General features: G+C 42.8%; 4 protein-coding genes across 10 annotated transcripts in view; 2 read left to right on the forward strand and 2 right to left on the reverse strand.

The window, feature by feature from the left end:
* The window catches only part of pnpla7b (patatin-like phospholipase domain containing 7b), a 26,744-nt gene extending 17,858 nt beyond the window's left edge, over positions 1-8,886 (reverse strand). For 2 of the 5 annotated variants that reach the window (XM_076078173.1, XM_076078171.1), the window contains exons 1-10: positions 8,804-8,886; positions 7,780-7,820; positions 7,176-7,250; positions 3,982-4,069; positions 3,404-3,480; positions 2,614-2,708; positions 2,046-2,186; positions 1,471-1,630; positions 1,228-1,308; positions 574-702 (exon numbers count right to left, since the gene is read on the reverse strand). In XM_076078173.1, the coding sequence (XP_075934288.1) occupies positions 574-702; positions 1,228-1,308; positions 1,471-1,630; positions 2,046-2,186; positions 2,614-2,708; positions 3,404-3,480; positions 3,982-4,069; positions 7,176-7,250; positions 7,780-7,818 (885 nt within the window). In that variant the 5' untranslated portion in view covers positions 7,819-7,820; positions 8,804-8,886. The other 3 variants (XM_076078174.1, XM_076078175.1, XM_076078172.1) reach the window with 3 other exon arrangements.
* mrpl41 (mitochondrial ribosomal protein L41) lies at positions 8,173-11,792 on the forward strand. Its single transcript, XM_076078179.1, has 2 exons — positions 8,173-9,288; positions 9,832-11,792. The coding sequence occupies exon 2, from the start codon at positions 9,856-9,858 to the stop codon at positions 10,261-10,263; it is 408 nt and encodes a 135-aa protein (XP_075934294.1). The 5' UTR covers positions 8,173-9,288; positions 9,832-9,855; the 3' UTR covers positions 10,264-11,792.
* Positions 10,612-20,123, reverse strand: dph7 (diphthamide biosynthesis 7). Of its 3 annotated transcripts, none has more exons than XM_076078176.1 (11): positions 20,053-20,123; positions 18,437-18,515; positions 17,922-18,094; positions 15,656-15,789; positions 15,488-15,575; positions 14,528-14,622; positions 14,047-14,207; positions 12,853-12,925; positions 12,711-12,776; positions 12,378-12,550; positions 10,612-11,640 (listed from the first exon to the last, which is right to left on the reverse strand). In XM_076078176.1, the coding sequence occupies exons 3-11, from the start codon at positions 18,051-18,053 to the stop codon at positions 11,231-11,233; spliced, it is 1,332 nt and encodes a 443-aa protein (XP_075934291.1). In that variant the 5' UTR covers positions 18,054-18,094; positions 18,437-18,515; positions 20,053-20,123; the 3' UTR covers positions 10,612-11,230. The 3 variants fall into 3 exon arrangements, with proteins under 3 accessions (XP_075934291.1, XP_075934293.1, XP_075934292.1); XM_076078178.1 differs by lacking the exon at positions 20,053-20,123 and adding an exon at positions 19,386-19,404; XM_076078177.1 differs by lacking the exon at positions 20,053-20,123 and having other exon boundaries at positions 18,437-18,569.
* Positions 20,124-20,401: 278 nt separating this feature from the next.
* LOC142933872 (endophilin-B2-like) overlaps positions 20,402-22,244 on the forward strand; it is a gene marked incomplete at its 3' end in the record, with an annotated part of 17,790 nt that continues 15,947 nt past the window's right edge. The window contains exons 1-2 of the mRNA XM_076078150.1: positions 20,402-20,571; positions 21,613-21,754. Of these exons, the coding sequence (XP_075934265.1) occupies positions 20,509-20,571; positions 21,613-21,754 (205 nt within the window). The remainder of the gene's footprint in view (positions 20,572-21,612; positions 21,755-22,244) is intronic.

Below are 22,244 nucleotides of genomic sequence, written 5' to 3' on the forward strand. Positions count from 1 at the left end.
GTTTTGCATTAGCACGGGATATGTGAATTCTGTATTTTACTTGAATTTACGAACATGATCCCCTGGCTTAGTGTCCAAGCTCTGCGAAACATCCACTTTTATCAAAAATATTACACTATATGATATTTAGATGTAATGTCATAAATATTATTTATTATGTATTTATGTTTATAAAACACTCAAAAAGATGTCTTGCTCTGGTGTGAATGGGTCTCCATGCTGTGTATGAGCCTCCTGAATGAGCACCCAGAATGCTGTGAACGCAGCCTCCAAACTTCCCGACCAGGGAAGAGCCAGAAAAAAGGCACCAAAACAAAAAACTTGCAAAAAATACCACAAACGACCCCAAATCACCAAGATACCAATTCACACAGGACTAATATTATCACCCGTTCTTTGCAAAATATAGTGGGTCATTTGTGGTGGAATTTTACTCGACAAATTCCAGACATGGCAGATTCGCACCGGATTAAGTTCACAGACCTCCTCAACTATTACGAATGACTAAAGACACCCAGGTATTACTAATATGTGAAGGGGCTATATGTCTGTCATTGTCAGTGAACACTTTACCTGGATGACACGGACCAGAGTTTCAGGATATTTCTCAAAGACCGACTGAAAGGCTGCAGCTGGAAGACGCAGGATAGTGGAGGGAACTGCAGCTCGTGCAGACACTGTTTTGTAAGGTGCAGGATAGCCCTGAGTACAGATAGTACAGATAGTACAGATAGTACAGTGTGTGAAGATGTGAAGGATGCTGTGAGTCATACACAAAACAGAATTAAATCGAACGAAAATGCAAACATGAATAAAAATCGTGAATAAAAAGGGCAGTACTGAATGATTGAAACACAATATGATAAGATAGAGAATTTGTCCTAAATTAAAGTCACCGTTAAACTCAGTCTAACTAGAATTACAGCCTCTCAGTTGTGTTCCTCCACCAACCAGTGAGGCTGCAATTTACATCCACGTCAGTTCAAAATGTTATCACTTTATCATTTTATCCTATTAGACATTTGTATGAATTTGTCACAATTAGCATATGAATTATGAGCTACGGCCAAAAACGGAACTAGTACCATGAACTAGACATCTCCATCAGGCAGAGCACTCAGCGCACTCTACGTACTGACCCAACTAGAGTTGATCTAATCGTACGTTATATCTGTTGATGATCTGTTCTAAAATAGAGGCCTATTACATATGAGGATGAAGACGTACGGTGATGATGTCCAGGATACTGAGCAGACTATGAACACTGTCTCCTGGTAGAACTTCCTTCACCACAGCGTCTGTACCGTCCTGCAGGAAGAAAACACAGTCGCATCTCAACATGAGAGAGTAGTCACAGCAACACGGTGGACTAATCAACACAAAACAGCAAAGAACACAAGTTCTAATCGATCGCTGAGTGTGAAACATTCTGTGAAGCAGTAGGTGTTGTGGTCCACCCTCTGGTCTTACACTCTCATGGATGCACAGCTCCAGGCGGCCATCTTGAACCACGTAAATACTGTCGTCGGTGTCACCCGGTCGGAAGAGCGGCTCTCCCTGATGCAGCGGGATCAGCACCATGTGACGACACAGCTCCAGGAAAAGAGGCTTCTCGAAGTGTCCGAGCACCCTGGTTACAACACACGTGCACATGCAAAGTAGTTCTGTTACCTCTAATGATAACAACCACATTGAGACAATAGTCACAATATGGAAATTCTAGTTTAACGGCATCATATCTAAGATAAAACAAATCAAATTTTGATTCCGACAGCATAGATGTGCTACATATGCACCCATGCAATTTCAAATCTAGACACGATGGTGTGTGGAGAAAGATGGGTGCTGTGAATCTGAAAGAAACGGACTTTAAGCAGTTTAAGTCATTTTTCAAACAAAAATACTAAACGATTAATCGATTTTCAGGACTGATCTTTTCAGTACACTGGCTACTCCTTACATCTATATGTCACAATGGGACTGCATAGAAACTGTGCTCCTGTTCATGTGGAAGATGGAAATGAAGCATCACACATTTTACTTACCTGACATTTTTCAGCATGTACAGCACCTCAGAGGGCAGATTGGAGTTCTTCACATCAAACTCAGTCAGGTCAGCCTCCAGCAGGCAGGGAGGAGGCTCTTTGGGCTGCAGGGTGGGGGGCTCCCTCCGGATGCGCAGGATCCTTAAACACACACACACGCACACACGCACACGTGAAAAAGTTCTTCTTCATACTGTAAAAAATGTATTACTTGGAGTTGCAGCTCTCTAAACCAAGTTTCTATAATTTAAACTGAAACTTACCTCTTTCCTAAAACACAACACCTCTGTGCATTTATATTACAAATCTTTCTCATCAATATATTTATGCTGGTTTATTTCTGCTTTTAAAGGACATTCTGAATGACTGCTCTGGTTAATTAACAAGGGTTTAAATATGGTATATTATTGAAAACGTATCCAATATTTAGTGGAGACTGGCTCTGATTATGTATTTGTCCCTGTTCTTCTTTGACAAAATAATATAATAATAATATTTTATCAAACAACTGTTCCTAAGTTGAAGAATGAACTATCCGTCTTCACCAGATGCTGAAAAAGAGACTCACTTGCGAGCTATCGACAGGACTTTGGTCCTCTTCCTCACTCTCTGACGGGAAGCTGAGTTGGAAGCAGAGGCGGGGACTGAGGACAACGTCTGGACCTGCAACAGGAAAGGTTTGGGGATTTGTCATGCTTGTAGTAAATTGCCTCTTTCTGTCCGTCCGTCTACGTCCAACGGAGAAAGATAGCAACAACGTATCAGTTAAGATGTAATGAAAACATCATCAGCAGAGAGGGATGTCTACAGTCTATTGAACTGGCAGAGAAAAGAACACGAATCACCTCAGAGTAGTGGACTAAAGTCACACTTCCAAAATGTGTTGTTGGGCGCCAGAATCAATATTGCATAGATATGAGATGATAAACTGTGATTATGAGCTCTAGAAAACAGAGGACAGAACTTTTGTTTTTCATTCAGATAAATCTGCATCTTTAATAAAAAGGTTTTTTTGTCACATTTGCTGAAGCTGTTTTTATATCCTGACAGTAGTACGTGAGACGGCTCATTCATGAAAAGATCCGGTCCTCAGTGGAATCTTGCAGACCCCATTAGGAACACTAAGAGGAGGCAGAGGAACCCGATTGCTTTTATAGATGATCCACCTCATGTACTGCAGTGACAATAGTTATCTTGGCTTTACATCTGTAGCTTTAAACAACCTTATGGGTTTTCAATGGGTTGCCAGGTATTAATTAAAGTCTTTGTGACTGAAAAGTGAATGATAGACGTGGCCCTCTGGCCCTCTGCACAGTGTGTCAAACGTCTGCAAGTAGCATGCTGAAGAAGGCACCGACCTTTCTCATGATCTTCCGGCCGTAGAACATCACCTTGTCTCTCTTCCTAAAGCGATAGTGTGGAGCGCCGGCCTCCTCTGAAACACACCATACATCTTCTGTTAAACCATTTGCCCCCTCCTGTATGAATGAGTCCTCCTGTATGAATGAGTCCTCCTGTATGAATGAGTCCTCCTGTATGAATGAGTCCTCCTGTACATTGAACTGATGCCGTACATCTGTCTGGTTAGATCACTCTGCTTCTAATCCCTCAGAATAACTAATTCACTGACAACTTGGTTTCTTTTATGAATAGGACATACAGGATCAACAAACCTTTACCAACTACATTATTAATACAGTGAATTAATAAATAAATAAAAAACACAACCCTGAAAATACATGCTTGTATGAACTGTGAACAACGTTTATATTGTCTCTGATGATAAAAACATCATTGTGACAGTCACTCTGACACAACCCATATTAATATGTTAACTGAGTATTTGGGTGTATTTTGCACATCTTTACATCCTGCATCATTGAGACACTAATGTGCTCTGAAACAGAACAGATTGCACAGAGAGCAAGGCACTGACTTGACAGTTTGTATCTTCTGTAAAGAAGGAACACAACAACTCCAACGACAGAAACAACTGTCGCAGCTCCGATCAGCACCGCCGTCCACTGGAAGAGAAACACACAACACATTCAGATGAGCTCTACTCAAAAACTCTAAATGATCAATCCACATGTTATGACAGGGTGACAAGAACAGGAACACCAGAGTCATCCATGTGTTACCAGTTCATCCTTTTCTCCAGTGCACTTCAACACGCATTTAATTACATTCATGCAAAAAAGCCATTTACAAACAACGGGCCTCATTCACCGATATCCTCCTAAGTTTGTTCTTCAATTTGTTGGCGTGGAGGTTCCGTCACACCAAGAGCCATCCCAACCAACCAGCGAGGAGCGGAAGTGGGTTATAAAACATAACCAGCTGCCCGCACTGCCCACTTGCCTTCTTTCTTTGGAAAATTGTCAATAAGGACCAAAATAAATGATTAGTACTAATACCATGTAAAAAACACAAAACTTAAATACTTTAGAAGTGGAGGTACTTCTGCAAGACGTGAACACCAAATGAGCCGTCATATTTAAAAGAATCAGTAGTGAATATATATAAATAATATAAAATATAAATAATTTCACTGAATTGTCCTGCAGCTTACATGTTTTATTTATTGGTTTATTTGATAAGGGACAGTGCACATTAATAACAACATTGCTGTGAATGCACCAAAGTTATTAAGTATGGAGCCAAATCCAGGTCAATAGTTTTGATCATTTGAGAAGAAAAGTGAACCTGAAAGTTCAAGTTGTGGTCTTGAACATTGAAAAATACAGCAATGAATTCAAAATATAAATAAGTGAATGAAAAGGTTTTTTGGGTTGAATATAATTTAGATTCAGTTCTGGAATTTTTTTGAATACATTTTACAATTTCATATATATTTTGATATTTGAGGTTTTACATATGGACGACAGAATATGACTTAAGTATAAATAAATGCATTAATACATGTATAAATAAATACAGGAATAAATAAATAAATGCTTAAATAAATGTTTGAATACAGAAATAAATGAATAAAATAATAATTAAAAGCTGAAATAAATACTGAAATAAATGAATAAAAGTATAAATAAATAAATGCTGAAATAAATATGGAAATAAATGAATTAATGTAAAGATAAATAAATAAAAGTTGATAATCAAACAGGACATAAATAAATACATATATCATATATTTATTTCTACATTTCTATTCACCTACATTAATTCATTGATGTGTCTGTATGCTAATGAGGTGGGAGGTCCTAACCTCTGTCTAAAGCAGGATTGGTCACAGGAGTGTGATGGCTTCTGGTCTACTACTGCTGCCTTGCACAGAAACGTTGAAGTCGGCCAGCCCAGTGTTGACAAATTGACGACTTTCCAAACCCTCTTGGCGACTTTTTTTTGTCAAAAGCGACGAGCGACAAATCGAGCAACTTTTTCTGGTGTTATTGGAGCCTTTTCTGGTGTTTTGGAGACTCTGACGTGAAAGCACGTATGGTTCTGCAGTTACTGTCCTCAACGAGCAGCGGGTGCTGCCGTGAGCCCCTCGGCCGTCCCAAAGCACTCACGCGCAGCAGTCCCAGCTGCAGACTGTGGAAGCCGTTAGTGCTGCTAGATAGTTTTTTGACGTCGTCTACAGAGATGATTGGCTAGGAATCGGTTGCTTCTGTCTTGCTCCCCTACTTGACCAATCCTGCTTAAGAATGAGGTTCGGAACGCCTACCTCATTAACATACGGACACAGAAATACAGAAACAAATAAATGAAGGAATACAGAAATGTAGAAATAGATTTATGTCCTGTTTAGGTATCAACTTTTATTTATTCATTTCAGTATTTATTTATTTCAGCATTTATTTATTATTTTATTTATTAATTTCTGTATTTATACATTTATTTATGCATTTATCTATTTATTCCAGTCTTTATTTATACATTTATTAAAGCCTTTATTTATTTATACATAAGACATTTTTGCTGCACTGACTACAACAGGAAAGCCCTGCAGCGCATAGCGAACACAGCTGGAAGGATCATTGGTGCCTCACTCCCCTCACTCCCCTCCCTGCAGGACATATATGACACTCGCCTCACCCGCAAAGTGACCATGATTGTGCGCGACTCCAGCCACCCCTCACACAGTCTCTTCAGCCTCCTGCCCTCTGGGAGAAGATACCGGAGCCTCCGTGCTCGCACCACCAGACTCTCAAACAGCTTCGTCCACCAGGCTGTTAGGAAGCTGAACTCTCTGAACTCTCTCCCTACTCTCTTTAAGACTCCCCATGTCCAACTGCTGCTAAATACAGATTGATAGTTTTTTTCCCTCTTATTATATATATATATTGTCTAAATGTTTTTTTAATCTATTGCACTGTATTCACTTTATATGTTTATATGTTGGACTAGAGAGAAACGTCTTTTCAACTCCCCTGTATGTCCAGTACATTGTGGAATTGACAATAAAGCAAACTTTGAACTTCTGATGCATTGTGTCATTATTTTTTGAGCAAATTTAACACATTTTGTCTTAATGTCAGTGATTTCATGGTGATGTCTATTAGTTACATTGTTTTACCTGATTCACCTGCAGTGTCTTCAGTATGTAGGACATTTTAAAATGTATATCGCTAAAATCCGTTTTCTCAGAATGTTTTTTTTCTCCGCTGTAGCTCTTACATACACCAAAGTGGCTCATTCCTAATATTCTGAAGGGGTTTGTACACATATCATTCACAGCCTGTTTTATACAATATTTTATTACTAAAAACATGGAGAAAATGGATTTTATGAGTGTTGACAGTATTTCCTGATTGATGCGGTGATGAGGAGAGATATCCAAACAAAACATTTGAGTCTACTTTGTCAACAAAATGAAAGAAGACGTTTGAAGCCGGCTTTATCCAATGCTCAGAATTCTGTTCAGGATATGTATGCAAATGAAAACATATGTGATAAGACAATGCATCATTTGCATATTTAAACAACATTTTCAGAAAACGTATAATACAATAAATAATTGTCTTAATGTAAGTAATCAACTGGGGGCGTTTCATGGTGATATCTATTAGTTCACTTTGTTTTACCCAGTGTGTCTCCCTAATGGTTGGTGAATGAGGCCCAAAGTCGCAGTCAAACCTCTGGAGTCAGAAATCGACTGTCGGTGGTTACCATGTTGGCCTCGGTCCTCTCCTCCACAAGCTGCGTCATCTTGGCCCCGATCTCAGTACTGAGTGGAACCAAGCTCTGAAACATCAAGAACAGGAACAACACTGAGAAATCAACTGGACATCAGCAGTTGTAAAAACGGTTAAATTGTGAAAATCGTTTTCCTAAATGTCTCGCTGAGGACAAAGACATGCATGGATGGAATATTGGGTCTATCAGGCACAGACCCAGGGGTCCAAAGTGTCAGGGGCCCCCCTGGCCTTCACCTACACGATGTCACTCAGAAAGACTCAAGATATATAAGAACTATAAAAGTTATAAAGAGACTCAAAACGACTAAGAAAAGAGGAAAAACAACCACAGAGACACAGAAATGACTATAAAGATACACAAAACAACTACTAAGAGATGCAAAATTTAAAAAAAAGGGTCAAAACAATCAGACAAAAAAATAACCACAAAAAGACCAAAATGACTACAAAGAGATATAAAACAACAACAAACAAAGGCTAAACAACTATAGAGTATCTGTGCCTGGCCTTTTGTTTTCATGGGACATTGATCTCAACATCAGGCCAAAGAAGTGCAATGAATAGGAACAACATACCGGTATACTGCAGCTCTTCTCTTCACCATCGTCTTCCATTTCTGTTCAAAGAAAATAATGCAGTAAAACAACACAATCTAGAATAGTGAAATGAAAGAATTTAAACTACAGACATTCATTCATTTCACAAGGGAAATTAATGTGCATTTAACTTAAGAAGATGATTTGTTGCTATTATGGAATTATATTCTGATGAAGCTTTGAGATCAAAATAGCCCGGGACTCGAACCCTGCACCCGAGTGCATTGCTGCACCCATCTGACCGCCACAGAGAATCTGGGGTAAAGATCAGCTGCTCCGCTAGAGGTCACAAGCTCAATGCTGGTAACCAGACACTGGCTCCACTCACTCACTGCTGAACTCTACCGACAGGCAGCCACACAAGCCTGCAAAACGGTGCACGGATCGTTCAGTGGACCAGAGGAAAGATGTCGGCTGTCATGTTTAGTTTGTTTACAGACACTTGTTGACTTCGCGCGTGTCCTGGGTCTGTCTTCTAGAGCCACACTCCATCAAATATGGAAGATGTTTTTGCTAGTGCTTTGTGGATTATATATGCCGAATTGAAAAGTGTGTTTTACTAATAGTCGTATCCTATTTTGGTCGACGTGAGTGCGTTTGCAGGAGAGCACCAGAGCCACGTACATATTTAAAGAGTTTGGCGACAACACGGAGCATCATATTCCTGCTTGACGTAGTGATAAAGCAAAATAACTCACACTTCTATCGTTTGATATTTACTGATAGCTAACCCGCTAACAGTACGAAGAGAGCCAACATGCAATTCCACAATTAGTTAACGTAAATGTAACTTTGTTATAGCGAACGTTAACGTAACGTTACCGTTCATTCTCACACACATGTCCGCGGGCGCAGCTACTGTGGCTGCGGTCCGCAACAATGCGATTGAGAAACTGAACAAATAAACAAGTCTGCATTGACAACAAATACAGATAAAAGCTTCAGCAATATAACTGACGTTTACCCCTTTCGACTGAACCGACCAAACAATTTCCCCACGTACCTTTCTTGTATCAAAGTGTGTGTCTAATGCTACATGCCTGAGAACAGCGTCAAGCCTGTGCGGTAAAACAGTCTCAATATCCGGTAATGGCTTTCAAAGTAAAATCCGTATTGACGAACATCTAGATGACCCAGACGTGATGGAGGCATCTGGACTGTGTTTAGAGGATGTAAGGTGCAATTCAATAGCTAGATGTTACTCTTCAGTGGTACATAGTATAGCTCTAGTTCCGCTCAACATTAACACAGAACTAGATAGATACATGCTTTGCGCATACTAATTGTGCCTTTTGAGCATTTATCTTGAAGGGGAATTCAATTGTGTACTACGTAGCTCTGGCTAACTTGACGCACGTCCATCAGTAACAGTTTAGTACTAGTGTCTCTGATTGTGATTGGTGGTTGGTTTTGCCTTTCGGCCAATCACTGAGCACTTCCTTGGACAGCTCGGCACATTGCTCTCATCGGACCAACAGCGAACTCAAGGTGAGAGGAGTTACATTTTGTAACAATGAATGAACTTATGGGCCATTTTTAACTATAACGACTATTTTATTAACGTCAAATGTTAGTTAGCTAGCATGCAGGCGATATAACAGCGTTAGCAGGCTCGTAGGTTATCGTTCGCTAGCTAACGTTAGCTAGCGAACGTAATGAGCTAACTGTTAAAACAAAGCTTTCAGATGTCCTCTTAGCTTGCTAAATCAGAAATGTTAAGCAGGTTTTCATCACCTGAACCCATTTTACTACATGACGAACAATGCGTTAATACCAGATAACGTTAAAGCTAACAGTCTTAGTCGTTTCAGTAATGGTGTTATCAAACAAACGGAGAAGATGTACGCGTATCAGAAGATGATTGATCCCCTGGCTGCCATACTTTATTCCCACGTTCATACGAGGATATAACGCGACATCATTCGTCAGTTCTGAAAACCGTGTTGGTGGCAGAATCTGTGTATTCTTTGGGGTTGTACCTATGCCGTCTTCACTTGAATACACGTGTAAAGCATCATTTATTCTCCACAGGGTTTCTCTGAACGCTGTGGCACGATGGGTGTGTTATCCACGTTGATGAGGGGTCTGGTCAGAGGAGCAGACAGGATGGCTGAGTTCACCAGCAAGCGGGGATCAAGGACTCATAATAAAGGCAGAGGCGCCAGGCCCACTGGACTGAGGCTCTCCAGCAGGAAGTTTCTGTCCATACGGACCATGATTCCAGAGTTTGTGGTGCCTAACTTGGAGGCCTTTAAACTGAAACCCTACGTGTCGTATCGTGCTCCTCGGGGAACGGAGCCTCCACTCACAGCACAAAGTGTGTTTGCTGACGTTGTGGCCCCTCAGATCAAGAAAGACTTTGAAGAGGGCACTTTCAGCAAAGGACAGCTGGAGAAATATGGTTTTGAGCCCAAACAGGAGGGGAAGCTCTTCAAGCTTTATCCCAAGAACTATGTGCGCTGAAGATGGACTCAGTGTTGTGTATTTGCAAAGACTGCTGGGTAGACTGAAAGCTGCAGACTAACAGGGATGATACCTTCACAAATGGGAGTTATATTTAGAAAGATATTTGTTCCTACAAGTGATTGACTTTTCTGTTACTTCATCAGGCAAAATAAATGATCAATGCTGTAGAGTTGTGCATTAGTCATAAAGTATAGGTAACGAACATAACTGTGCTGAGGCTAATCATAGTTATTCTTCACATTCTCTTATACTGAGACGATATACTACAATATAGTAGTTCATTTTTCTCAAAGCCCCTTGATTTTAAAGACATGACTCCAAGTTAAGACACAGTGAACCTAGAACTTGATAATGTAGCTTTATTGGTCAGGAAGTGTAATAAATGTAACTAGCAATTCAAGTGGCTATTTCAAATGTAGTTCTACTACTGTGATAACGCTTACAAAATCATGAGTTGAAGATCACCACATATGCTGGCAGAACACTCTTTACAATTGCAAAAAGGGGGTGTGTCATTGAAGAGGAGGTTCATTACTCGGGAGCCTTTAACCTGCTAATCTGGGCTACATCACGCATCAACCCATCCAAAATGTCATTAATGCTGAACTGAACCCAGGAGTCCTTATAAGGTAGAAAGGTGCAAATGAAGATAATTTCCTTTTGAGGACCAATTCACACACATTGCATGGAGTCAAGAAAGTTGTTTTTGAGAACAATTTATCTTAACACTGCTATAATGAAGAACAGGTTTGTGGGTAAATGTTGGTGTTGATCTTTCTGCTACAGGGCAAATAGTGAGGATTGTAAGCAATTTGTTTAAATACAAGCTTATAAAAATCAAGTGTCAATTCAAAAATATAAGGTTTTCCTAATTGCATATTCTGTGATAAGTCTGGGGACTATTTGTTGGCTATACATTCTGCAGAACTTGGTATATTTCTATCGTGCCAGTGCTCCAGCCTGGTCAGCATGGCTCTGATTCCAGTTGAGCCTGATCTGGAGTCCAGTCCCAGCGCCACACATGCAGCATATGGTCATAGAAGGAGCAGCTTGCCAGCACATAGGACAGTGAATGGGCATCCTCATCGGGAATCAGGGCAGGGCCTGCAGTAGGGGTGAAAGGGGGTGCTGCAATGCCCTCTGGGATGTATCGTCCTGCATCATCCTCCAGGGAAGTGTCAAAGCTGGCGGTGGGAGATTCATACTGAATCCTCAAGTGACCTCCACTCTCTGCGAGGCTTTCCTTTGGTTCTGCAGCAACAGGAGAGCAGGGAGCCGGTTCCTCCAGGGACAGTCGGGACCAGTCGGCTCCATACGCCAGGGAGTTGTGCAGGATGTAGGAGGCTAGGACCGGACACGCTCCTCCACCGCCCTCTGGACAAAGACAGGAAAACATTGATGTTTCACACAATAATTCTTACGGGCAGAATCAGAAATTCCTTAATATTGGGCTGGAGTCTTATTTATTAGTTCATAGGATCGAAATGACAAAATATTCAGATTTATAAAACCTTTCATACACTTGAGCCGAATTTGAGTTGATTTAATATTGTTTACAATTGAAAGTTGTTTATGAAATAGTTATGGCTTATTAGCACAAATATGACTGCTGGTTTGAATGTTTATGATTAATGATATGTATGATACCTCTTACATTTAATTTCTACGGCCTGGTTTTAATTGAGCACCTCACCATCTGCGTCTCCATAACGTACGTACGCCTGGGTCAAAGCTTCTGTACAGGTGCATCCTGGTCCTTACGGGATACATTTCATTCATGCAACAATAACTCAGGCCGACTAACTGTTCCCTCATGTTTACCAGCTCCTGGATCCCGATGTATTCAGTAATGAAGATGAAGACTGCAATGCTAAACTGCTTTTGGGGTCTGACAAAGCCTGTGTCCAGTTACTCTTTCAAGTTCCAGGGCAATGTGACTCGCTCTCATTTTACTAAAGTTAATTTTCTGTCTGATGAGGCGAGCCTGGTGTCATTACATTTTATGAATCAGGAGGCCAAACTAAAACTTGGTACCTTGGTTAACTAACTGAATGACGAACCAACAATAAAAGGAAAAACAGAGTTCATGGTGTTCCCTCCTCCATACTCACCTAGCGCCTGCTGGCAGTGGAGGATGTGGAAGTCATTGTGCATGCAGGCTGCCAGCAGCAGGTGCTGATCGGTCGGATGCCACTTCAGCCTCCACACTCCACCACCCACTGGACTTTCACTGAGAGGATGTCGCATGTTCCTGCCATCCCACAGCAAAACCTGCTCATCATAGCTGCAAACACAGAAGCCCAGAACACAAGACGGTCACATGACTGAAAGACTGAGCCAGCTGATTGTTCAAGACAAGAAGAACAAAGACAGAGGAAGACATGGAAGTAAAAGGTCATTCTCACGCAACACCATTTTTCCACAGAGGTCACTGGGATATTTACCTGCCTGTAGCCAAGATGTGCTCCCGGTGGGGGTTGCTGTGTATACTGCACACACCCATTGAGTGTCTTCAAGAGAACAGACCAGAACTTGTCAGTGTGCTTCGCCTGAACGGACATACCAAAAGATTGCTGGTGAAACTACCTTTTACTGGTGAAGGTGGGGCAGGAGGGACCCACCCTGAGATCCCAGCCTTTGAGTTTGCAGTCATCACCACCTGTTGAGGAGACACACACACACACACACACACACACACACACACACACACACACACACACACACACACACACACACACACACACACACACACACACACACACACACACACACACACACACACACACACACACACACACACACACACACACACACACACACACACACACACAGAGTTGTAGCTGCTGCAGTAGTGGGCTAATCACACCATGCATTAAATTGATGAGCAATTGCACTGATTGGCTGCAAAGCAAAACCATAGAAATGAATCCAGGATTATTATTATTTTGGTTACTTAAGCTAGGATTGGTTATTTACTTCAAAAATATTTGTAGTAATATTTGTTGAAATTCTCTTTACAATCCCGACAGCGATCAATGAATCAAATGCTCTGACAAACAAAGAAATGCGGTATTTGTGGCTGTCACAGGTCAAATCATTTCATTAGACCCAGATGAAAAGATTGGACGAGCTACTTTTGTCTACATTGTGTGTCACCGGACTTTTCCAAGCTTCACAGCTGTGAGTACTAAGTTAGTACTACTAACAGTAGCCATGTTGGTTGTTTATGTTCATAATGATAATTTAGGGGGAGGGGCTTTGGAGGGAAGCCTGAAGGGACAGGCTGTCAGTGTTGCTGACTTGGCAACTTTCTTTCTAGATTTAGCAACTTTCAGAGCTAGTGCGGCTAACTACTTTCATTGAAAAATAGTTTTTTTCAGGTTTACAGTTAGGGCCGGCTCAGGTTTCTTCCTTTTTTCTCCCCGTTAAAAGTTATTTTGGGGGAGTTCTTCCTGTTCTGATGTGAGGGTCAAAGGTCAGGGGATGTCGTATGTGTACAGATTGTGATTTTGGGCTATACAAAATATATTGAATTGCTAGTTTCCCAACATTACCAACACTAACTTTAAGGTGTGGAGTACCTATGCACCTTCATAACACAGTTACTGTTTTTATTCCGAACATAGAACCATCCTAATCTAATCTAGGCAGGCTGACAGCCACAAGAACAACAACTGAGGGCCTTAAGAAAATGTCAGCTTGGGGCTCCAAAGAGGTCAGGGACAGACCTGCAAGTACTTATTAAAAATGTGGCAGATTAATGATTGAAATGAATGTTACCAGAGTATACCAGCTGTGTGTCCCAGTAGGAGAAGGCTGAGATCCAGGCCTCAAAGTCATGGGCCTTCCACTGTGACAGAGCCGTCAGAGCGCCTTCAGCCAGGGAGAGCACACTGACGCAGCCTGCAGAGTCACTGCACACCACCCGCACATCACTGCTGCTGACACACACAGGGGACATGACCAAGAGCCTCCAATACACTCATATGTCATAAAAGCAGCCCAATATTTGGTATATTTAGACGAGGGTTTTATGTGCGTACATAATGTTAATGACAATGTAACATTGATACGGATAGAGTCTTTTGTCACAGAGATATGACTCAATAATAATAAAAATAGGAATAAAGTTGACTTAGTTGTAATAAGCTGAATCAACATTTGCTTTTGATGGTCATCAGTCATTTAACAGAAAACTGCCCAATCTGCCCAAAACCAGAGGTGCAGGGGCTCGGGCTCTGGACCACGGCGGGTTTGTTACCTGTCCATTCTTCCAGTGGACCAGTCTAATGACAGAGCCAGCCGCTCTGCTCCCACCTCCACGCAGCACAGAGGCTCCAGTCTATGGCCTCCTTCCTATTGGATACGCACGTTCATTAATGACCGCACAGACTTCCACATCACACTAAGTCTTATAATACATAGTAACAGACTAACACACTTGTCAGTGCCCAGCCACATCACTTTACATCAGCAGTGACTGAGCAGCTTCAGCTTGTCCTCGTCTCTAAACAGACTGAAGCAGTAACAGCACAGCAGCTGTGACAGCTGATCATGTTGGGTGTTGTTGACACTGTGTCCAGTGTTTTATTGGACAGTAGTATGTTATGAGGCCTTTGTCCATCCAGAACAAACGCTTTAGTCTTCAGAACATAATGCAGTCCAGCACACATACCAAAGTCTACAGCTTGAAAAATAGCAATTAAAAACGACACCACTGTTGTATTGGACCGCAATTACACTGCGATTGTAAAATGTTTCAGATTTTTTGGCCACCAGGTATGCTCGTTTTATATAAGATACAAGGGCACTCAAGCGTCTGATTTGGTGTTTGGCCATTTCTTAAAGGCAATGCAAGACAATGTCATTTATTTTTATACCACATTTTCTACACTTTGGCAGTTTAATGTACTTTACAAGTTGCATAATAAATTAAATGAGAAAGGATTTAAAAAAGCACCTGCAGACAATGCTACATCGGTATTATAACTGAGTTTGGTTGGAATTATGCTCTTTGCTTATAAGAAAATGGCACATTTGGACTTATTACTGTGGTTGAAAAGACAGTCTTCCACCAGTGTTGATCTCAGAGGCTGACATATTCAACGATCATGTGTCCCGTCAAAAACCTTACGTGCTGATTCTGTACACAAACATCAACTATATACCTAAAAATAATAGACCTCACTTGCTGCGATTCCTCTGATGCCACATTTCTCACCTGACTGTCTGACAGTGTGTACAGCTGCAGCTCTCCAGTGGCAGCTGCCATTCCCAGCACGGCCCCCCCTGACAGTGGCACGTGACACCTGAGAACATGCAGGAGAATCAACCACAAGCAAACAGATAGTTGCATCAAAAGCCACACTGGTCAAACCTGATTTCTTACCATTTTAAATCTAAAATGGCCGCTGTGTCAATGCGCTGTAGCTCAGTGAGAGGAGGGCTCATGGATCCCTCCCGCCGAAATTCAAAAAGGTACAAACGACCAGTCCGGCTTGGAGGGGCATCCTCCTCCCCTGCCTTCAGGAAGTAGGTAAAAGGGACTTCATTAGTCAACAGTCAGACACTAACAGGAGCACGACAGACTGCTGCCCCAGTATGTACCCAGGAGATTACAGGGTGCACCTGGAGATTACAAGGTGCACCTGGAGATTACAGGGTGCACCAGGAGATTACAGGGTGCACCTGGAGATTACAAGGTGCACCAGGAGATTACAGGGTGCACCTGGAGATTACAGGGTGTACCAGGAGATTACAGGGTGTACCTGGAGATTACAAGGTGCACCAGGAGATTACAGGGTGCACCTGGAGATTACAAGGTGCACCAGGAGATTACAGGGTGCATTTAGAGACAGGGTGCACCTGGAGATTACAGGGTGCATTTAGAGACAGGGTGCACCAGGAGATTACAGGGTGCATTTAGAGACAGGGTGCACCAGGAGATTACAGGGTGTACCAGGAGATTACAGGGTGCACCTGGAGATTACAGGGTGCACGGTGCACCTGGAGATTACAGGGTGCACCTGGAGATTACAGGGTGTACCAGGAAATGACAGGGTGCACCTGGAGATTACAGGGTGCACCAGGAGAGTACAGGGTGCACCAGGAGATTACAGGGTGCACCTGGAGATTACAGGGTGCATTTAGAGACAGGGTGCACCAGGAGATTACAGGGTGCATTTAGAGACAGGGTGCACCAGGAGATTACAGGGTGCACCAGGAGATTACAGGGTGCACCTGGAGATTACAGGGTGCACCTGGAGATTACAGGGTGCACCAGGAGAGTACAGGGTGCACCAGGAGATTACAGGGTGCACCTGGAGATTACAAGGTGCACCAGGAGATTACAGGGTGCACCTGGAGATTACAGGGTGTACCAGGAGATTACAGGGTGTACCTGGAGATTACAAGGTGCACCAGGAGATTACAGGGTGCACCTGGAGATTACAAGGTGCACCAGGAGATTACAGGGTGCACCTGGAGATTACAGGGTGTACCAGGAAATGACAGGGTGCACCTGGAGATTACAGGGTGCACCAGGAGAGTACAGGGTGCACCAGGAGATTACAGGGTGCACCTGGAGATTACAGGGTGCATTTAGAGACAGGGTGCACCAGGAGATTACAGGGTGCATTTAGAGACAGGGTGCACCAGGAGATTACAGGGTGCACCAGGAGATTACAGGGTGCACCTGGAGATTACAGGGTGCACCTGGAGATTACAGGGTGCACCAGGAGAGTACAGGGTGCACCAGGAGATTATAGGGTGCACCTGGAGATTAAAGGGTGTACCAGGAGATTACATGGTGCATTTAGAGACAGGGTGCTCCAGGAGATTACATGGTGCATTTAGAGACAGGGTGCTCCAGGAGATTACAGGGTGCTCCAGGAGATTACAGGGTGCACCTGGAGATTACAGGGTGCACCAGGAGATTACAGGGTGCACCAGGAGAGTACAGGGTGCACCAGGAGATTACAGGGTGCACCTGGAGATTACAGGGTGCATTTAGAGACAGGGTGCACCAGGAGATTACAGGGTGCATTTAGAGACAGGGTGCACCAGGAGATTACAGGGTGTACCAGGAGATTACAGGGTGCACCTGGAGATTACAGGGTGCACGGTGCACCTGGAGATTACAGGGTGCACCGGGAGATTACAGGGTGCACCAGGAGAGTACAGGGTGCACCAGGAGATTATAGGGTGCACCAGGAGATTATAGGGTGCACCTGGAGATTAAAGGGTGTACCAGGAGAGTACAGGGTGCACCTGGAGATTACAGGGTGCACCTGGAGATTACAGGGCCTCTGGGCAGTCCATTGTTAATCCAGCAGCCTCATCCTGGTCGTTGCCGATGAAAGTAAAGTAAAGCATGTCACGTTACTGTTAGTTCTAGTCGGAGTAATCCAGTGTGGTCCATAAGAGCAGAATCAATGACACTGTACTGTGGAAGCAATGTGTCCCTGTGGACAGTAGCACTATAATAAGGCTTGATGTCTGGCTCTGTCATACTGTGTTTACAGACAGGGAACACTTGGCACTACTAATGAATACACAATGGATGAAAACAGGTCAGATAGCATAGAAGTGTCGTTGGGGTTCTGTTCATACAACAGGTAATGGAATGCACCGGGACTGTTCGGATGTAATCTCACCCCTTTTTTTAGCTGATATGTCCCGCAGGCCAGGATGTCGTGGCTCGATGCAACAGGACACCACTCCACCGTGTCAGCACTCAGCTCCGTGTCCACCACCTGTAGATTGCGGGTCTTCGACTTCCAAGCCATGACCGCCTGCTTTGCATTACGTCACTGTACCGGTGCAATAACTAAAAAGTAAAATTATGTCCCGTTACGCCAGGACTGTAACATCAAAAGTAAACTCAATTTATAGACTCAAGTCTATTAAGTAGTTCGTACGTTGGACTTTAAGTAATACCATCTAAATGTAGCTAACTTCCAGTAGGCTAGCTGAGCTAACTAAATAATATCTTTGGCAGTTAGCTAGCAAGCTACAACTTACTGCAGTCTCACGGAGACCAAACTGTGAATAGTTAAACTCTACAGATAGTGAACTCGTAGTCAACGAGTGAATAACATGGCCAGAGTTCCGCTAATACATGTTTTAACACGGAATATCCACAGAACAAATCATTATCAACAAAACTCACATGGGAGCCAGACGTCCCGACTCGACCAGTGTATGCGTCGTTACGTCACCGCTGGGCGAAAGGGTGCATTCAGGGACCACTGCAAAACAGCAAAATAAATCGGAAACGAGATTACGTGACTGACAAAAGGGGAATCGGCTCGCCAGTTTAAGACACATACAGTGTATGGTTCATCACGTGCTTGGATCGATAACGTAGTGTTGAATACCGACTCCCCATTGTTGTTACGGCTACGGAGATAGCTAAAATAATGATTGTGGTTACAGGTATCACAACAAAGGTACTACATGGATTCATATTATACTCCTTTAGCTATCACGAACCCCTGCATCGTGAAATGAAATCCATTACAAATGGCACCATCAAACTACTAATCCACCTTCGTTAACTTTGGCTTGTTTTATTCTGAGGGTATTTACCGGAACTGTATGGTAATGTATTATAATGATGTTGGTCACGTCCGCCACACCATAATACTACTTTCTAGTGGTAAGATATGTAAGGCAGATATGTAATCAGTCTACAGGTGTTTTCTGTTTTGACAATATTGCTCATGCCACTTCCTTGACTCACGGTAAATTTTATGGGATGTATGAGAATGGTGGTTGTAGTCATGGATATACTCTGGCCTCAGTGTGTAACAACATATCAGTCTATTTACTATTGTGTTGATGGCTGCGGTTGACCTTTATTAGTCCCCTTAGTCTCCAAGGAGCAATTGTATTTGAAAATGTATTTACAATCAAGAGTGTAAACTGCCTTGAAGTGGCTAAAATGTGTAACTACATAGTTGTATATGGGTGAAAGTTTTGAGTATTGTCATATTGCCAGCTCAGGAAGTTCACCCTGCACCAGGAGCTGCTCATCCAGTTCTACACTGCAGTCTTCCAGTCTATTCTGTTTTTTAACATACACACATAATCACTGTCAAATACAAATCCATCCACACATTGTCAGGTCTGCAGAGAGGATCATTGGTTCCAGCCTGCCCTCCATCCTGGACTTGTCCACCTCCAGAGTCAGTAAACAAACGGGCAGGAAAGATCACTGCAGACCCTTCACACCCTGGACACAAGCTGTTCAACTCCTCCCCTCTGGAGGGCGCTACAGAGCACTGTACTCCAAAACCACCAGACACAGGAACAGCTTCTTTCCACTGGCCGTCACTCTGATGAACAATTAATCAGTCACACTGCACCACTACCTCTGTTTGCACTATTACCTTAATTCCATTGACACTGTTGTTGTATTGTTGTATAGGGTTATGTTCATATATATATATATATATAGTTATTTATTTATATATACGTTTGTATATATATTGATATTGTACATAGTCGTTAAATGTCTGTTCTACTTTTTTATTTTTTTTATTTCTAATATGTTGTTTTATTTTTCTTCTTCTCCAAAACTATGTGGACACCCGCAGAACTTAACTTGCGACCCCCTTGTGGGTCTCGACTCCCATGTTGAGAACCAGTTAAAATATAAATAAATAAAACTTTGAAAATGGAAGTTTTGCAGCAATTACGCTTTTACTTTATCAAAAAATAAAAAATGCCATTCATTGCAAAAAGAGTGCGAATGATCTGAAAAGGAAGAGGACAGGCACACACCTTGAATCTTGCTCTTGTGATGTTGTTGTAGGTTTTATATATTAGCAGGTCAGGTGTGTAAACAGGGACTCGGGGAAACGAGGCACTCCTCCAATTTCAAGCAAAATGTGCTGCAATAGATTTTAATCATTAGATATCAAAATGCCGGCATCTGCTGGCCAACTTTCGGTATTGCATTAATGGAAAAAAGGAAATACAAGACATTGGTGAAACAGCTGCTAAAGCCTAAGTCACTGCTGTCATCATCAATGTTATTATATTATAGACACTTGCCATTGTTTGTCCAATTCGTCCAATGTTGTGCTTTTAAATATTTTTGTCAGATTGCTCATGTTTGACGTAATGAGGTGGTAATGGTCACGTGATTGTTGCCGTGAGCCATACCGTCCAGCCGCTGCTGTAGAGTAAGCTAGTCTGCCTCGAGTGTAACATCGCTAGCTAACAGACACAAACAGAATGGATTTCAACGTGAAGAAGCTAGCCTCCGGTGCGGGAGTGTTCTTCACGCGAGCTGTCCAGGTAATAAAATCCTCGTGCATAGTGCTGCGGTTCGGCTGACGCCATGACTGACGCTTTACTCAGTTGACAGCCAGCTGTTACTGGCGTTACTGGCTACCGGTAACGTGACCGCATCTTGTCTTAGCTCGCAGTATAGTGCATTGCCGAGCTAACGTAACGTTACATAGAAGGCAGCGAGTAGAAACGCATGCTTGGTATTCATCCAGCAGTTCGCTAACTACTACGCCGCAGCTAAAGTTAAGGCCTAACGTCACATTGTAATCAGCGCAGTCTGAATGCTATCAGTAGCCTCTATGGCGGTGCTATGTTGTTCATGTAACGCTATATTTATTCAGGGCCAGGATAGAGCACCAGGCGCTAGTATGAATTAATGATGGAGTCTGTTCAAAGAACAACTTGTCATCGATGTATTAACCTGTTTTCATCCGGACAAGAGACAGAGGGAGAGAGAGAGGGGGGAGGCAGAGAGAGAGAGGGGTAGAGAGAGGGAGACAGAGAGAGAGGGGTAGAGAGAGGGAGACGGAGAGAGAGGGGTAGAGAGAGGGAGACAGAGAGAGAGGGGTAGAGAGAGGGAGACAGAGAGAGAGAGGGGGGGAGAGAGACGGAGAGAGAGAGGGGGGAGGCAGAGAGAGAGGGGTAGAGAGAGGGAGACAGAGAGAGAGAGAGACGGAGAGAGAGGGGGGGGAGGCAGAGAGAGGGAGACAGAGAGAGAGACAGACGGAGAGAGAGAGGGGTGGAGAGAGAGACAGACAGAGAGAGGGAGAGGGGTAGAGAGAGGGAGACAGAGAGAGAGAGAGGGAGAGGGGTAGAGAGAGGGAGACAGAGAGAGAGAGGGAGAGGGGTAGAGAGAGGGAGACAGAGAGAGAGAGGGAGAGAGACAGAAAAGGGATGGGAAAGACTGTCAGGTGAGCAAGACCAGGTCGTGAACCGGAGCCTCCATGACGTCATGCTGTCGCGGCGGTTCCCGTAGATGTTTCTGATCGTATGATGGTTGGATGGGATGGTGGAGCCTCTGTACACATGGTGTGTGCTGTGCCTCAGTTCACAGAGGAGAAGCTGGGCCAGGCGGAGAAGACGGAGCTGGACGCTCACTTTGAGAACCTGATGAGCCGTGCAGACTGCACCAAGCTGTGGACGGAGAAGATCTACAGACAGACTGAGGCGCTGCTGCAGCCCAACCCAAGTAACGCACTGCCTTCAATCATGTTCACAACGGATCTTATCTCAACAGTCTATTGTTGCACACATTCTCTACACTATAGAAAGTATCGGTTAATAATTACATTGTTTGTAAAACATCTTTAAACATGACATAGATAGATGGACCCGATATTTGTAACAATTTGTTAATAGTTTGTAAACTATCTATGAACATTATATTTATTTGAGTGGCTAGTTGCAACTGATGATTATAATACCTAAATAAAGTAAATGCATACTTTATAAGCACCTATAAACATTATTCAGATACACAGTTAATACTCTGTCAGTGGTTCATGGTTGGTTTCTGGTCCATCCATCATCAAAGGTATTTTACAAACAGCTTCTTAAAGTTTACAAAGAATTTGGTAAACATTAACACATACTTATTATAGTTTATACAATATTATGATTTGTTTCACAATGAACTGTTTATAAATAGTTTACTATAGTAATCGGATCGTAGTTGTCAT

Source organism: Anarhichas minor, unplaced genomic scaffold, assembly GCF_050575085.1.
Source record: "Anarhichas minor isolate MPS153535 unplaced genomic scaffold, ASM5057508v1 ptg000063l, whole genome shotgun sequence".
Taxonomy (NCBI): Eukaryota; Metazoa; Chordata; class Actinopteri; order Perciformes; family Anarhichadidae; genus Anarhichas; species Anarhichas minor.